The sequence below is a fragment of the Aulonocara sp. 'chitande type north' Nkhata Bay genome, linkage group LG9 (assembly GCF_057382095.1).
Source record: "Aulonocara sp. 'chitande type north' Nkhata Bay isolate Kocher_YH1m ecotype deep benthic linkage group LG9, A_spYH_male_GT1.1, whole genome shotgun sequence".
In the NCBI taxonomy this organism is placed as follows: domain Eukaryota; kingdom Metazoa; phylum Chordata; class Actinopteri; order Cichliformes; family Cichlidae; genus Aulonocara; species Aulonocara sp. 'chitande type north' Nkhata Bay.
Genome location: NC_141352.1, coordinates 15,280,341 through 15,298,365, shown reverse-complemented (window position 1 = coordinate 15,298,365; position 18,025 = coordinate 15,280,341). Strand labels below are relative to the sequence as shown.

The following is an 18,025-nucleotide window of genomic DNA, read 5'->3' as shown; positions in this document are numbered from 1 at the left end:
CTGGTCTCAGTGGAGCATTGTGTGGGTTTTGTTTTCCTCTGTGACTGGAGGGTGGGATAATGGGACACAATTAAATTGCGCTCAGCTTATTTACTTTTATCTGAGAAAACAAATTGACTGCACAACCACGGAGGGAAGCTTGAGTCTTGAAACCCCCACAAAACGATCCACTGAGGAAGACGGCCTGGGAAGAAACCTCATTTTACCAAACTTTGTCAATTACAACCGCAGTCATTGGGATCTCTTTCCTTTTTTCCTTTCTTTCTTTTTAACACAGTGCCATTTAGAAAACGCAGTTGCTGCCTCTAAAGTCACACATAGCTTACATAAGCAAAGTAACCAGGGGTTAGGCAAAGAGAAAATTAACAAAGGGTGAAATCTATTTCCCTGACTACGTGCTAAAAAAGAATCTAATTTAGCCAATGTGCTGTTTATATGCAAACTCATTTACAGTGCACTGAGAGCCTTTTTACCTTCGTGGCACCTCTGTTTCCTTAATGATGTCTAAGGGATAAAAATACTCCCATCACAGATTTAACACTGAACAAAAAGAAATGCTAATTTTCCTCTTGAATAAATTGTTTAACATCATTATTAAGTGAACTGCTGAATTTTCGTCTGGTCCGGGTCTCAGGTGCAGCAAGCCATTTACACCGCTGAGTCAACCAATGAAGCAACTGGCGGAGAGGAGAAGAGGAAACGGAGATGAGCCGTCTGCTGCCTGAAGGGACTCCTGACTTTCATCTCTAAACCCTCACAGTGTGAGAAAGGCAAAGTGAGAGATGGCGAGATGGGGAACTTATTTTAATCTCGCCTTGGCGCTCCTTTGATAGCGAGCTAACCTAACGAGACCTCACAGGCTGCTCGAAAACCAAACACTCTCCTCTGTTTGCTGCACTCTGTATGCCTGGGTGTACATGTCAGCACGTATTTTGTGTTCGCAAGCGAACGCCTCACCTTAAAGTAATCCTCAGATAATCTCAACGTATCAAAGTGATCTTTGTCATTATATTTTGTGGGTCTACTTTCTTTATCTAACAACAGTATCTGTTTCTTTCAAACCCCTTCTCCCCCTCTCTCTGGCTCTGTTCTGCCTTTTTCTTTTGTCCTACATTTCTCTCTGACTCTCGTTTCTCTTTCTGATTCAAATTACCACACGCTGACTTGTCTTGCCACATTTTCTCTGCTTTGTCTTTAAACTAAACAGTCGCTTGTCTAAATGGCTTTAAGATTTGGAGCCCTGATAAGCAGAAAAGTGAGGCCTCTGCACCCTGAGGTAAACAGTCCACTGCTTCTTATCCCTTTTTTTTTAAATTTGGGGAAATTGAATTTGATCCACTGCCAGCCCCACCAGCACAACTGACTTTTATTGCATCTGACTCATATCTCTGCCTCTCACTCATTTTGTTATCTCGGATGCTCGCAACTAGGCCTTTGATGAGCGTGTGCACAAAAATAATAACAGGCTAGTTCCATTTTCAGTGCTGATGGCAGCTACTGACAAAACTGGCATTTTAGGCTTTAATGCATTATTCAATAAATTAAAAAAAAACAAAACAAAAATTCAAGCCTTGGAATTAGCCAGTAGAGTTTCCAGCATTCAAAAGCAGTTATTAAGCATCTCAGCATCTGCATGCAGTTCAGTACACTTCATATGTTCTGTACACTTCAAACGACTCGCCGTCAAAGAGTGACCGAAGCTGTGCGATCATCTCGTAGAAAAAGGTCATGTTTGCACCACGCATGTGTTCTAAGATGAATATTTATACAGAGGCAGGTGGAACAAACTGATAAAACAACACCGACATAGTATCACACTTTATATATCACTCACAGTTGCCCCATTTTTTCTAAATGATAAAGAAGATACAAATATTTGATGATCACCTTTAAGGGTTTTAGGGTTTCTAAATATTTTGCTGACTTCTTCATGCTTTACTATCCTGACTTTGGTCCTGAGTCATTCTTGGAGGCCCCTCATGGAGCATAACTGCAACGTAAACGACGCAGGGCCATTTGGCAGGTCTGAAAAATGCTTTATAAATGGATGTTATGGTTATGATTACAAAAAAAAAATCATCATATAGTCTATAATAAGGTGAAGGACTAATGCTTCAGTGCACCTTTCAGTTGATATTTCAGCCATTAGTTATTATTTTAATCATTAGTTATTATTAATCTCTTGCAATCTTCTACAATGTGTCCACAATGTATCTGAGAGTTCTTCCTGTTAAAAGGGAGTTTTTCCTTTCTACTATTGCCATGTGCTTACTCACACGGGTTCTCTAATTGTTGGGTTATGGTATTTACCTTAAAATATAAAGCACCTTGAGGCGACCGTTGTTGTGATTTGGCACATTTCAATGGATGGATGATACACCATGCTGCCTAAATATAAACGCTGCTTCGGTCCTCTGATGATGGGCATGGAGAGCGTTACTGAACACATCGGTCTAAATAATCCCACAGGTGTTGAAGTGGGTTGAGGTATGGAGACTACGGCCATAATATATGATTCACATCATTTAAATACTCATACAAATCATTGACCCCTGGTGCTGGTGCTGTCATTTTTGAACGAAACTACTCCCAGGTTCAAAATTTTTCATCCAAAGATAAAAGCTGGTCACTCAGAAACAAACTGACTGACTGACTTTTGCCACCTTTCCATGTCTTTCTATTCTTGTTAAATGGACCCAGCCTTTGGAATTAAAATACTGCCACCCATGGAATAAACAGAATAATCACACACTCTCAGTGCAGTGAGCAAAGTGTGCCAGCAGATGGACAGCCAACAGGCCTTGCCTACAAAAGCATAGAAAGGTTACTCTTATTTTCACCTCTTGTGGCAAAAGGTGCCTTTTCTGCATAAATTGGGACATGATGCCAAAGTAAAGACAGTAATTTTTGTATACACATAGTTATACTGTTATACTTGCATCCACAAGTATCTAGGTCTTAGAGTTATAACCCCACTGATGCTGACTGCTTACTGCCTACTAATGCTTAGCGTGGTTCCTTGTTGTTGTTGCAGTCCCCCTGAGGAGAACATGTACTGTTCTTTGTTACTCATTAGTGCAACCTGCAGACAAGGCTGATTTTGAAAAGAAAAGTAGAAAAAAATTGCTCTGCGGTATGTGAGTTATGAGAGAACCTTTGGGAAGTAAGGAAAGCTATACAGTATTGGAATGGACAGATGAGTTAGACTGAATAATGTTGATTTTTGTAGTGCAGTGTGAAGCCTTTGTAGTTAGCTGATCTGACAGGATCTCAATAGTGCAGGCGTGTCTGTTGGTATGCAAGTCTGCGTCTGTTTACGTGCGGCTATCAAGTGCATGTACCTTGAAAAGAGCCCTGAGGCGGTAAGGCAACATGAAAAAGTTTCACTCATCAAAGCTATCTTTGTCAACGTACCTTCTGGCTCTACTTCTCATTCCTTATCTGTAAACGTCATCTATTTTCTCTCCTCATCTCCCCACCCCACAGATCACTCATCGATGCCTTTTTTTTTCTTAAATCTAAATGACCACATCATGCCCATCAGTGTTCGTCTGAATTCTTAACACACTTTAATGTTTAACTGTTAACCTGTTATAAAGGGAGAAAAATTTAAAAAAGGATTGTTTTTCTGTTTTCTTTTTTAAAGTACAGCCGCAGCACCTCGAAAGAACCACACTGGGATTGTGTACTATAGAGTTAGTAGTTCAGTCACATACTCAAGGCAAGACTGAACCTCGACACTGTCGATCTAGACACAACTAAGCTGCTTTCAATCAGCGCAGAGCACACTGTGTGCATGTATGCATGTGTGTGTGTGTGTGTGTGTGTAAGTGATGAGCAAGGAGTCTAGCGGATGCTCCAATCACTTTCCATGCCACTACGAAAGCATGTGTTATGTTAAAGTACTCCCAGCGGAGTGATGAGCAGCTACAGGAATGCGATTTGCTTAGAAAACGATTATCATTGGATGTTTCAGTTTAATTTTCTTGCTGTCTGAAATTTTTCGCTGCAGTGTGTGAAAGTAGGTGATGAGATCCCAGGATGGATGAGGTCATTGCTTCATGCAGGTGACAGACAGAGAGATCTAAGGGCTGTAGTAGTGTAGATTGAATGATTACAGGCTTGGGAGTATGGGACTGTGATTCATTGTAGTTCGCATTTAATTCCACTTAATGAAAGCAAGAATTAAAAGACTTCATGTTAGATGCATATTCTGTTTAACAGTGTTGAAACCGAACTTTTAAAATTTATATTAACATTTGACTGTTTCATTCTTTTCCTTTATGTCTATATCCTCTAAACATAACAATGACAGCATCCTGCAAAAACATCCTGCATTTGAACATATTCATATTTACATGTTCAAATGCAGAAATGAACCGGATAATCTCAACAATGTCTCCCTGCACGTAACATACATATTCTTTTTTAAATTGTTTTGCAAACTTTTGATGTGTTTATTTCATAACAATTATGCTAGTAATGATATGATGATCAATAGGAACTGTAAGCAAAACTGCTGCTATATTAATTATCACATGCTCTTACACAACCGCAGCTTGAAGCTTTGAGCCAAGCAATTTTTCACAGAGGATGGGAATCATTTTATAGCTAAGTTTAATGCTATGGTGCCTTCTGGCCACTAGAGGGGAGTGACATGTGAAGGGCTTACCCATTTAATAAGGGGTGTCAAATATAAGGACAATGGGCCACAATTGGACGTGCAAAGACTGTAATACAGCCCATTATACAGTTTTGGAAAACGCCAAGAAGAGCTTAAATGTTGAACTTTTACCTGTATTTTCATAGGTTTTACAGCTTTTCCTAATAATATTTCCCTGTGGCCATTTATACTAAAGTAAAGTAATAGATAAGCGTTTAAATGGAAGAAGAGTGCCTGTTTTTTCTTTATTGACTATAGAAATGTTTTTTTAATTGTTTTTGTTTTGCAAAGGCTCAAGAGGTTAAGAAAAAGCACATTTTTAGTGACTTAACAAAACTTTCTACTTGTAATTACAGGACAGTCTGGGCAATGAGCCAGCAGAACGTTTTCCATAATCTTGCACATTTATTCCTTACACTTCAAGTCATGCTGATGGATTTCTTTCAATTTCTATATAGCAAAAAACTGTAAGTTCTGTTAAAATTGCACTTCTTCTTCCTAAAAATAAACATGTAGTTCAACATCTTTACACTGACAGAAAGGGAAGTTTCACTTCAGATCAACATGAGCTGTATCTGATCCTTGATGGAAAATGAGTTTGACATCCATGATCTCGATTCACAGGGTTTCCTGTGCGTATAAGGAATATAAATATGCCCACAGTATGAAATGGTTAAGCCATTCAAGTGTCTGATATTATCAGTATATTACGTTAGTGTGCAGATACAGTATTCAAATTACACATTCTATAGGAAGCCATGCAGAAACTGTTGTTTAATTTTAGAATCCAAGACCATTTGTTTCTTTTTATTTCTCATTTCTTGTGACAATCCATTTCTTGGCAAACCCCGACCTGTCAGTGAAAATATGAATTTATTCCGATCTGGATGCAATCAATCTCTGGCTTTTACAAGTGGCTTCTATCCATTTAGAGCCCTCCTTAAACTCCAGCCTGCAGCCAAATGTGTGCATCTTAGCCCAGAATAAAGCCAGTAATAGTTTAGCTGAATTCTCACTCCATCCTTGACAGCTACTGACTAGGCTTGGCTGTATCGATCAGAGCTAAGCTGTTCAGTCGCACAAAACACACGAGCACATAAAACGCACACAACGGCAACATGGATAGAAGTAATTGATATGCACAAACACATGCACACGCACAAAATATCCCACACAAGCACATGCATTTAATTATCAGCATAGAGGAAAGAATTTGTGGAGTTGCAAACACACAACAATATGCGCTTACGCGAACACACACGCGCGCACAGATCGATGCGTTCTCTGTTGCTATACTTAGGCTGTCTACTGGAAGTAGATTAACAGTGGCAAAGGACAAGCAGTTTCATCACAGGTGAAAACAGCACAGGACACTGCACTCCTCTCTGACTTACTGCAAACCATTGAGCTAACACTTCCTGCGCTCGTGTAGTTCTGTACCCGTAACTGAGAATATGTGAGTGTTTTTAATTTGTATGGGACCCAAAAGTCCCTGTGCTGCACAGTAAGTTGAAATGTAATCCTTACTCTGAGTAAAAGACTATAATAAGAGCTCAGATGAGCACGCGTGTTGGTTCTGTACCTGGATGGTGATTCTCCTGTCGTGACGGGACATGTTAATACTATGTGGCTGTCCATTGGCCAAGTTACGCTGGTCCACATCTATGGTGAACGGCTCCCTCAGACCACCCAGGTTATATCGCACCTGCAGCGAACCTGGAGACGTACAGATACAGCAGTTTAAAATCTCAGACACTAGGTGGCGCAGTCAGTTTTTTAGGCCTTATATATCATCAAAGCAGTTTTCTGTCAGCTGCTGCTCCGTGGTTGGTCGTTGACTAAGGAGGATTTTTGGAGATTATACCAATGTGTGCTGCAAGGAAGACGTTTAAATGTTGTCTGCAATGGTGAGCAACAATTTAATGTGCGTGTGTGTGTGTGCTGCGTGTCAGCCTTACCATTCTGTCTTAACACCACGGCAAGATAGTCCTGCGTCTTGGAGCTCACGTACATCAGAACAGCTGGAGCACTGGATGTGCTGAAACTAAAGGCCACCTCCTCCTTTGTTAGATTCACCTCATGTGGCGTGAGCTGGTGCGTCAACACCTTGGTGTCTTTACTGGCTCCCGCAATGGCTTCAGGCAGGAAGTTGTACTTTACCAGCGTCCCTGCCTCAAAGAAACCTCCAACATCTGGGTGAGATGATGGAAGAAGGAACAAAATGTAGGACCAAAATTAAGCTCTCACTCAAATGCAATAAATGTTGCTTGCTTCAACTGTACTGTGTTGTAATGTGCGCTTAAAACACAAGCAAGCAAGAAACCAAGAAAGAAAGAAAGAAAGAGAATTTTCCATCAAAAACAAGCCACAGGGAGCCACTCACAAGCTCATAGATGCAAAGACACAACAGGGTAGACATATTATATAGCCAGAGGGGAATAAACACACACATAAATAAGGCTGTGTTCAGATGATGTAGTAAAGCGAGTGTTAAATTGCTGTAGTCCAGCATTTGAAACCAAACAATGCACTGTTTACCAGTACATTAACAAACCTAATGGCATATTTCAACCATACCAGGAGGCTTATTGATTCTCATAATCAAATATCGAGAAGACGAGACCTTATTTTTCTATAGTCTATTTCTGTTACACTCCTTGTTTGTGTTCGTGTGTACGTGTACTCATTCGCCATGTCTGCGAGTCAGTTAAAAAGGAGATAAAGGCATAATACGTGTGAAATTAAAGAGAATGGTTGCAGGGAAAGCAGAGAGAATAGGGTTGAGTGCGTATGTGTGTGTGTGTATGTGTGCAAATGCCACGCAATATGCCTCAACATGTTCTCCTTCCCTCTGCAGCCACGGTGAAATGTAAAATTACAGCCCTTATGGGTCCAGAATTTCAAGCGAACACATTTATGCATCTTTTTTAAAGCTTCACTTCACCCATCAGCTCCCACCAGACACAGTACAATAAATACTTCAAGCTACATTACTTTAATTTAATAGAACACTTATTACTTGAAAATGGGTAAGTTCTCTGAATAGTATTGCCACAGAAGCAAAATCTCAGCTCTATTCAGGTTACCTACCAATTTTATCCTTTATTTAGCTTATAATCATATAGTTCCAAGCCTCAGAAGTCTGGAGAGACCCATTTTAGCAATCTTTTTGTATTAACTGAACTTTATTGTTATGGGTAAGCTCAGATATTCCATATTAGAAAGTGCTATCCTCCCTAAACCTGTCAAACTACTTTTAAATTTGACAAAATTAACTTAAAAAATGATGTGTTTAGACAAATGTAAACCTAGCTTAAACATGGTTAGGAAGAATTACCATAGTAAATAAGAATTATTTATTTCTTTCATTTAAATATTCATAGAGCAGCCATTCCCAAAGTCAAGAAGACATATCCTATCTATTCCTATTTTCACTTTAATAAAAAAAAAACATTTCCTTGAAATTCTTTATTTGAAAAACATAAACAGCAATGTTGGCCAATGTGTGACCACCTGTGACTCGGGCACAAACTTCAATGTAAGAGCAGATTATTACCTGTTTGATCAACATTTTATATAAATGAATGAATTAAATGTAAATGCTTTTAAATAAACTTCAAACTGAATTTCTGTTATTACTCAAGCTCACCTGCAGTACCTTTGCAGCCCTCCAGGGGGCCCTAGCCAACCCTTTGGGAATCACCGACATAGAGTATTTTATAGTTAGCAGTTTATGCAACCACATTGGCAGAAATGCTCATTTACTCATTTCAAAGTATTTACTTACATCTTTTATACTGTCTATGATGACAAGGTGAGTTTTTCTTCTACTGTCAGTAACAAGTACTAACAATCATTGTAGTCTATTAAGTATAATGAACTGTGTGTGTGATGACACCTGTTAGCTCTATTTAGCGATGTGTTCATGTAGTATATAATATACACTAGAAACAAACTCATGTAAGTCATGGAGAGCATTTTCACGTTTAAAATACTCTCACAGTAAGTTTTTTCTCTTTCCTACTGGGGAAAGAAGGAAAGAAAGTACCCCAACTTGTTACCCAGAGCTTCAGTAGCAACACATAAAATTGTCTGGAACCTTAATGGGGTATGAGCAATGCTGCAGAGCTGGAGCTTTTCGTGTGTGTGTGTGTACTTCATGTCAGTATGAGAAGTAGTTTCGGATGTGGATTCTGAGCAGTGCAAATCTCAACAGGTACATGTGCAATTGCATTTTTGCAAGTTTTAGCGTGCGTGCGTGTGTTCATACGTATGTACATGTGCACACCAGCTCCACGCGAGACCCTCAAGGGCAAAAAAGCAAAAGAATGAGAGTGTATAATAACAATACTGCAGGGTCCCCTGAGCAGTGTGTAAATATGGATACAATGGAAATGCACTATGCAATTATGGCTGACTTCATGCATTTTTCACTAGCTGGGAGGATGGGGAGAGAGTGGTACATTAAAGAGAGGGAAAGAGAGAAATTTGGAAAAGGGCAGAAAACTGAGAAACCAGGAGAGGGGCAATTGAGAGAGGAGCGAGAAAATAAGTGTGGCAAAGTAAGAAACGGAGGAGGAATAAGTGGAATACATATTTATGGGGACAAGAGTAAAATAATTATAAAGGAGTGGCAGGAGAAAAGAAAAAACAGAGCATAAATGAGGGGGAAAAAGTAGCAAAGAGACAAAGAGGACAGTGAGTCCAAATGAAAGGAAAAAAAAACTGTAGCAGAGTGAAGGAAAAGAGGGACACAAAGGAATGAAAGGAGGAAATAGATGATGAAGTCACATGTCATCAATGTTCCCTCTAAGCTGCGCGCGTGTGCAATTGTGCACTGCTGGCACGGTCTCTGCGCACAGAAAATCTGCGTTGCGCACAAAAAAATAAAAAATAAAATAAAAATCCAACCTGTATTGAAATTAAAATTAAAACTTTAACAATTCTGCTTTGCAGTGTTAGTAAGTGACTGGCTGCTCCCATATAGGATTAGAACGATGCCACCTTATCCCATAGTCCAGCCAATAACGCGATTCACATTCGTATATACGCAGCAAATCAACGTTGTTGACAGGCTATGACAGCTAGTGATGTGCGGATCGATCCTGAAATATCGATTCATTTATGTTCTAGAATCGATTCTCACATTAAAATATCGATATTTTAGTAATTTAGGGGAAATTTGTAGTTTATCATTAACAGGAACACAGTGGGAAGAACCTATTTCATTCGGTTAGTCTACATTGGAAGGAACTACTAAATTTACCAGAGAAACACACACACACACATGAAGAGAGGGAGAGTATGCATAGTATGCAAACGGCTACCAAACAGCCATCATAATTCGTCATACATTGAGAACAGGACAAATCAACAATTGACAATGACTAATTAATATTAAAATCTGTAACATAATGTATTGTTTGGAGTTTAGTCTGTTACTGTTACTATTTTTACCATTTCTCTTTGGAGCAACTGTAACCCACATAATTTCCTTCGGGATTAATAAAGTGTTCTGATTCTGATCGTTTCAGGATGACCTGCCATTATCCAATGACACATCTTCTTATCTGTATCTTTTGCTCGTTTCTCCTCCTCTTCTTTTCTATTTTTTCTAAACTGAGCACCTTATGGCTTTGAACTTTGCTTGTCCATCTTCCATTGGTTTTAATTTTGGACTGCAGTATGAACACAAATCCCCCAACTCGAGGATCGCCACAACATAACCTAATAGGGCTTTGGAGTTGACGTCACGCGCAATGCATTGTGGGAGCGCGGCACCCACAATGCAACGCGACCTACACCTTAGTTCACAGATTCACTTTGTCTAAGGTGTATTTCTGGGATTTCACACAACCCAGGATTCAAATCATGAATACATAATGGGCTTGGATTTACAACATTATGAATGAAAAAATTATGAATGAAATGTGCTCTATTTGGAGGCAGCAGGCCTCCCTCCCCTTTCCACGGGTTGTGTGTGAGACATTAAATCATCAAAATATAAAATTTTAATTTTAAATTGTTATTGATCCCTTTACTCCTAGTCCTAAAGTGTATATTTATTTTCTTACTCTTCTTATATTTATTGTTTGTTTACTTGCACTGCTGTAACTGGAGCCTCGTCGTCTCGTCTCTCTCAATAGTGTACTGCATGCAGCGGAGATGACAATAAAGTTTACTTTGACTTCAGCAGCGAGCAGGCGCCCTGAGGGCTCTCGCGCTCACTTTTCGCGTACAGAATTTCGGAAAAACATCGGTGCAAATTATAAGTCCCCCGCCGCCCCGCCCTCTCCTCCCTGTGCCGCAAGCAGCAGGCGCACCTTGCAAACGGAGGGCGCCCTTACTCCCAGGAAATGGGTGATAGAAAACCAATCGGTGCCCATGCCATTCCCAATATGCGCTGGCTGATGTCGGGCAGCATGAGTACGAGCAATTTATTTATTTATTTTTTGCTGATGCCCCACCACAATACCGCCCCGGGCAGCCGCCCGTGTCACCCGTATCAAAAACTGCTACTGCTCAGAGTAAATCATATCACAGAATATGACGAGCGTATGTTGAGGCGAACTGAAGACGAGGAGTGGACATGGACAGGTGCTGCTAGGGCGAGACAGACGTCTCTCACGGAGTCCTTTAGTGTGGCAGGCAGGCAAGGTGTTCAAATAGCGCACAACTTCAGTTTTTTTATTTCTATATGATGAATTCTGCATTATTAAGTGATAAGAACAACTAATCTGATGACCTGTAATCATTATGATGCTATCATTTGAGACACAATAAATAAAATACGTTTTTGTATAAAGTATCGGTATCAGATCAGATCGATACCACCCTGAATTTTACTTTCAGTGGTATCGCACATCACTAATGACCAGTGTTGGGACTAACGCGTTATTAAGTAACGCGTTACAGTAACTACGTTATTATTGTGGTAACGAGCACGGTAACTAGTTATTATGCCAAAATCAGGAACGCGTTACTCGTTACTGGGATTTAGATAGGGTCGTTACTCGTTACTTCGTGTGGTGGCTATCGCGGAGCTTCCACAGATTCAGTAACATTAGCAAGTGGTGGAGGCAGCAGGTGGATGAAGGAAAAGGGACGCAGAAGGAAAAGAGACCCCAGGCGGCCGCCGGTCCAAGTGTGAACTGAACTTCAGGTAAGAAGTTATAACCTGCAGTCTCTCTGGGTCAGATATGAACCAAGTTTAGGTGGAGTTTATTTTCGTTATTCTGACTTTTTCCGTACTGCGTGCTAGCTAGCATGACGGAGTTTCTATACAGCTGGGTGGGTGCTATGAAGTTAATGATGTTTAACTTTATTTTGTTCATAAGTTATTAGAGTTGCCAACCGTCCCGTCTGGTATTCAGAGAAAATATTACGCGTTTCTTATTGAGGTGAAAAGGAACAGTTTGTCCCATAATTCAGCTACAATGAAAATGGCACAAAGCTGGAGTTACTCTGTGTCTTTGCTGCACAGCTGCCTCTTCTTCTCTCATTCTCCCTCTCCCGTTTCTACTTCAATCATGAAAACTGATCAGTGATCAGCTGATCGTCTTTTCTCTCTTGTGTGTTTATCGCCCACTTTGCGCCGAAAGAGGAAACCAGCGGATGTCGCGCTAAACAACAGCAGCACGTTTAAGCTTGATCAGCTGTTGTTAGAATTTATTTAATATTAATTTCTAGTATCAGCTGATGTTTGCTGGAGCCACAGCTGCAAAAAAGCTGCTGGTCATGATATGGTTTGGTTATCTGGTGAGAGGGAAACATGAAGATGAAACCAGGAGATGTCCTTACTGGATCATCAGAGCTGAGCAGGTGATGGAGAAACAGGTTTACCTTTTAGGTGACATGAATGAGTTGAAGGGAAGTTATGAACTGTTTCTGAGAGACAAATAACACCAGGATCCTTTTCTAAGTAGCTGACAGCTGGTAACTGTGCAGGGGCGGGTCTAGCAAAGTGTTGCCAGGGGGGCAGGTAGGGCATTAACAGGGAAAGGGGGGCACAAAGAAATACTTTTCTTTCTTATTCTCATTTAAAATGTCTAGCTTTTAAAAAATAATTATCTGAATCTTACAACAAACGATTGATAGATTGATGCATATATACCATCAAAACAGTGTACATCACTGTCACAGCAGTGTTTGTTTTCATTCAAAGGCTTTATGATTTTCCCTATAATGGTGGGCCAGTCTCTAGTCAAAATGCCCGGGATGATTTTTTTGTCCCAGTCCAGCTCTGTATGCAGCTCATCTGCAGTCTGGTGTTACCTACATCTTCCTATTCGGAAGGCAGAATTTCCGAGTTCTGAGTACAATCGAAAGCACCACGACTGCAGTTTTTGTGTTGGATGTAAAAGGCGCAGATGACACTGTGACGTAGGCTAGAATCATGGCAGCAGTCAATGACGGTCCAGGCATGGGATTTCTCTCGTGGAAATATGCACATTATCTTTTTCTTTCTATTGGTAGGTGGCACAGTGCACTTGTGGCAAGTAAGCAAGCTAGAAGATTGGCAAAGTTATGGAAGCAACACATTAACAAGAGAATTCTGAGTAAAACCAAAGTTACTTTCCCTAGTAACTAGTTACTTTGAAAGTAACGAGTAACTTGAAGTAACTGAGTTACTTTTGAGAGAAGTAACTAGTAATGTAACTAAGTTACTATTTTAAAGTAACTTACCCAACACTGCTAATGACAGCGTCCTTATGTGCCGACACCGGTGTTTTAGCTAGCAAAGCGGTGTGGCTGATGTGGAGTGAAGCCACGTTAATGACAATGTGTACAACCATTGGAGATGTGAGCAGGACAGACGGAACAATTGTGTGGACTTTTTAAATTGTGTTGATAGGCCACGTAAAACCAGAGTTATGATAAAAATATATGCAATGTTTGGTTTTTTTGGTTTACTTTCATTGTTTATATTTACTGCAGGAAGAAACGGTAAAAACGCATTTTTATAAGGAAAAGGCTTGAAAGCGCTCTCCACCTGTGAGCAAAAACAAAACCAAAAAAACCCACCCTTTCCTATGTACCATGTCGACCAATCACAAAATTCAATGGCAACATGGCATTTAGTTGTTTAGGAAGTTTAGCGACGTTTAGTGTAAATCTTGTGTATTTAGTGTGTAGGGTAGTCAATAGTTTTGTTGATGGTATCAAACTTCTGTTCCATGGTGTTGTCATTCTTTTGATTCTGAGACCTCACAACTGCAGTGATCCGTTCCGCGATGTATTCCAACTGTCGCTCAAGGGTCTCATTTTGAGCAGGCCTCTCTCTGATGTATCCCCCCGTACGCTCAATGGTGTTGTTTTGAGCCTTCACAGCAGCTGTAAGCGTCTCCAAGGTGTTGACCATATTACGTTCGTTGTGAGAGGTTGCGCCTCGTTCCATTGCGATTCCAGCGGGCAGCCTTGGGGGGGTTTGAACAGCCGGTTCCGCTCTCTCAGGCCAGCAGGTATCAGGCTGTTGTTCTCCTTTATCTCATAGTGGACAGAAATTATTTTTTTGTAGTGGCACAAATAATTTGTGTGGCATCAGATTCATCAGATTCGAGGAGTTACCTCCTTTGCACAGTATCACCTTAAAGCACTTGTTGCAGGCTGCTGAGTTTGCATCTTTTGCTGTGAAGTACAGCCAGAATTTGACCGCTTCGCCTTGGGCATTTTTAATCTGTAGCTCTGCTCTAAAAGAACGTACGTACCTGGGCCCGCCTACTACACTTGCAAAGGTAAAATGATTGGCTAGAATCCAAAGTGTGTGACATCTCAGGAAAAAAAAGCACTGAAATGTGCGTTGCTTTTCGGTCTGGTTACTACCGTTTATGTCAGATACCGGTACCCATCCCTAAACTTGGATAGATTCAATGCTGGAGTGACCACAGTGCACACGTCTAAAGGACCGCTCAGGGAGTTTGTGTGTTCGCTCAGACACGTGAAAAAATTAGAGGGAACATTGCACAAAAACAAATAGACACAAGGGTGTGCTCTCTCCCTTTCTTTGCCTCTCTCTCGCTCTCTCTCTCTCTCACACACACACACACACACACACACACACACACACACACACACACACACACACACACACACACACAGTAATCTTTATTCTCTAAATCCTGAAATGCCTGATTGGTTATGACAGAATTCTGAGGAGGTCTTTTCATGTCTTACACTAGCATATCACCACACACTGTCACCCTCCTCCACACCACACACACGCACGCAAGCCCACACCAAGACACACATTCTGCCTTTCTGTCATCTTGTCACCCCCCTGCCAAGAACACAGGGGGGAAAACACCATTCGACTTTAGGAAACAAATTAATTCACGTGTCGGGGATCAACTTCCTGACTGGGAGCGAGCAGAAAGCCTCTGACAGCGCCGCTGCTCTTCTCCCGAGAGAATTTCATGAAAACTTGTTTTGGGAAATAGAACTTTAATAGTGTATCTAATGAATCCCGGTGAAACAAACACGATGCTTTAGCAATATGCAACAGCGCAGAAGCAGAGTTACAGTGTGACACTGCTTGTCTGTGATCTTCAAAGAAAACATCAGATCACTAGACACACCTCTTACTGAAGTCACTCACGCTTTGTTTCTGAGTTTGATCTCTCAGCTCTGCATTTGCACAGTATCAGCATTCAGCGAGAGCACTCTAGGGAGAATTGGTGGGTAAGCATAATATTACCCTCAATCGATGCCTTTTATCGCAAGCCCAAACACTTTCAAAAACGACAGCGCCAAACTGAATAGGAAGTGGGGCACGATCACAAAGCGCAGCGACAATCACGGTGGGTTGTCGGGGAATGAAGCTCATTGAAACACAACTACTCCAGCGGTAATCCTGGTGCTGTTTGACTCTGGCTTTGTGAATAAAAGAGAAAGCGCAAATGATAACATGATCTCAGAAATATGCCTGCAAAAGTTGTCGGAGAAAATGTTAGCCGAAGGATTATTGCTCAGTGTGTCATCCTTAATTTCCGAGCAGAAAAGCAGTCCTGCAAGGCCAGGAAATGGGAAAACAAAACCTGATGTAAAAGGGAAAAAAAACCCCTTCAAAACCCACAGAGGGAAAATTTCATTTGTTTTGCACTGAAAGTTTTGAGGACAAAGAAAAGCCAGATGTACATTGTCTTTAAATAGAGTCAAATTGCCTGTCTGAAAATGCCTCTTACCTCTGGTGCAGAACGGACCATCGTAGGCGGTGGCGGTGCAGTCACACAGGTAGCCGTTATACCTCTCCACACACTTTCCCCCATTCCGACAGTACATCCCAAAACTGTTACAGTGGCCTTGGCAACCGGGCTTGACCCCAGGTGTGACCTTCGCCCTCTCTTCCAGATCGAGAGTGATGCCATTCATTCGTAAGGCTCTGATACATCCCAGGAACCCCCGCTGTCCCCCTGCAGCACCTGAGGACCGGAAGAAGGAGCAGGAAGGAGGGAACGCAGAGGGGGGAAGGATATGTAGCGTCAGGAGAAAAGAAAACAAGGAGAAGGAAGGGAGGACAACTGGAAGTCAGGGTCGCAAAAGTCATTCTGAATGCAAGAGGCTCTATTTTAATCTGTTTTAGAAACATTAATATCCTAATGCCTGGAGGAAGCCACTGATGTCACGCTAATTGTTCTGACTGTGACGCCGTTCTTGAAACAACCTTCAACTCGTTTGATTTCTTCAGTAATTGCAACAGCCTAATGAACACTGTCTCTTAATGAACCTCGCACTAGCATACACATGCAAATGGATGCGCGGATGCACGTAAACTACATGCTCGAGATGAACACACACGTTTTAAAAATGCCGCACAGTGCGCACCTGATTTGAATGAGTCAATGTAAGCATTACTGCTTAGCCTTGGGGTGTCGATAGCCATTCTTCTAAAGTGCTTCCATCGTCATTCTGGCCTTGCACGATTACAGTCTAACTACCCATTAACTTGGACAAAGTAGGGGTGTTAAATAGATTAATGTCGACCTAAATGACCACAGCAATAAACACACTCATAAATATACACCCACAGGTATAGATTCAAAAATACACAAACACACCCACCGAGCATAAATATTCTGTGTGGGTAAACACAAACGTAAGCACGCACACTTGCGCGCACTATCGGAGACGAGAACCGAGGGTCATTTTAGTTATTACTGTAAAACATCTCAAGGGCATCGTCTGGCTTAAGGAAGAGTGTCTATTCAGGAAGACATGTAAAGGAAATGTGAACACACATTCTAGCAGGCGGGGTCGTCCCTCAACAGCTGCACTCTCGCTTATGCAATTTTAGCTTGCCCACATAGGTACAATAGAGGCATAATAAGATTACTAATACATGTACTTTGATTTTCTCCAGCCGATACATTATTCACGTATTGGGATGCAGCTGAACTTTTGCATGCTTTCTCCTATTTTCAGTCCCATGAAGAATTAGACTTTTAGTAGGCCCCTTAATTAATCTATTTTGTAGTACTGATTGGCTGGAGGTTTCTGCCACCTGTTTACCCAGGTCTGAATCAGTCTCTGATTAAATGGACAGCAGGCTCCGAAGCCTGCGGAGACCGGGGCAGGCACGTATACACACACACACGCACGCACGCACAGTCAGGTGCATACGGTTTCTGTGCTACTCACAAACGCTGTGTAATAGAGCCTGACTGATTGTGACCGCAGTCAATATTGGCTTATCACAGTTACAATCATTTAAAAAAGTAAGTACAGAAATAGAAATAATTGTTTGACACATAACCAAAATAATAGAGCTGATCTGAACCAGCAATAAAGGCGATATGCTCAAAGAAATAACAAAACTGATAACTTGCAGTCACACTTTCCAATCTAAGGAGATCAGGAGATTAGGTGCAGTTTTATTGAAATCTCTGACATGTTGTTTGCTCTCTCCTATCAAAGTCTGTTGCGTAATTATGCCTGAAGCTCTCAAAGACCTTAAGAAAGAAAAAAACCCACTGACATATTATGATATGAGTGTAAGGAACCACCAGTCCCATCGATTTTAAATAGTTAGTCCAGGACTAGATATCCTAGCAAATTTAGCCCAACCAGCATGTTTGATGTAAAAAAAGAAGTCACCAAAAACCTCTGAATTCAATCACAGGATCTGGAGGCAACTGAGTTAATGTCAAACTACAGATGTGACCTACATGGGTTGGTGTGCCAGGAAAAAAAAGCATGAGCAGCAACTATTTGCAACTGGCTTAGATAGGTCTTTTGCACTGATCTGTTCAGGACAAAGCAATCAATGACAGTGCTGTTTGGCCACATGTTTGGCACAGGATAAAGGCAGCTTTATTTGAAAAAAACCCTCCACACCAACTGTAAAGCATAGTGGAGGAACAGAGTAGT

At 41.1% G+C, this 18,025-nt stretch overlaps 1 protein-coding gene across 2 annotated transcripts in view; it reads right to left on the bottom strand.

The window, feature by feature from the left end:
• Positions 1 to 18,025, bottom strand: part of cntnap2a (contactin associated protein 2a) — a 409,058-nt gene that overhangs the window by 20,076 nt on the left and 370,957 nt on the right. For both annotated transcript variants that reach the window (XM_086306026.1, XM_086306027.1), the window contains 3 exons: positions 15,844 to 16,080; positions 6,622 to 6,855; positions 6,246 to 6,379 (listed from right to left, as the gene is read on the bottom strand). In XM_086306026.1, the coding sequence (XP_086162152.1) occupies positions 6,246 to 6,379; positions 6,622 to 6,855; positions 15,844 to 16,080 (605 nt within the window). The remainder of the gene's footprint in view (positions 1 to 6,245; positions 6,380 to 6,621; positions 6,856 to 15,843; positions 16,081 to 18,025) is intronic.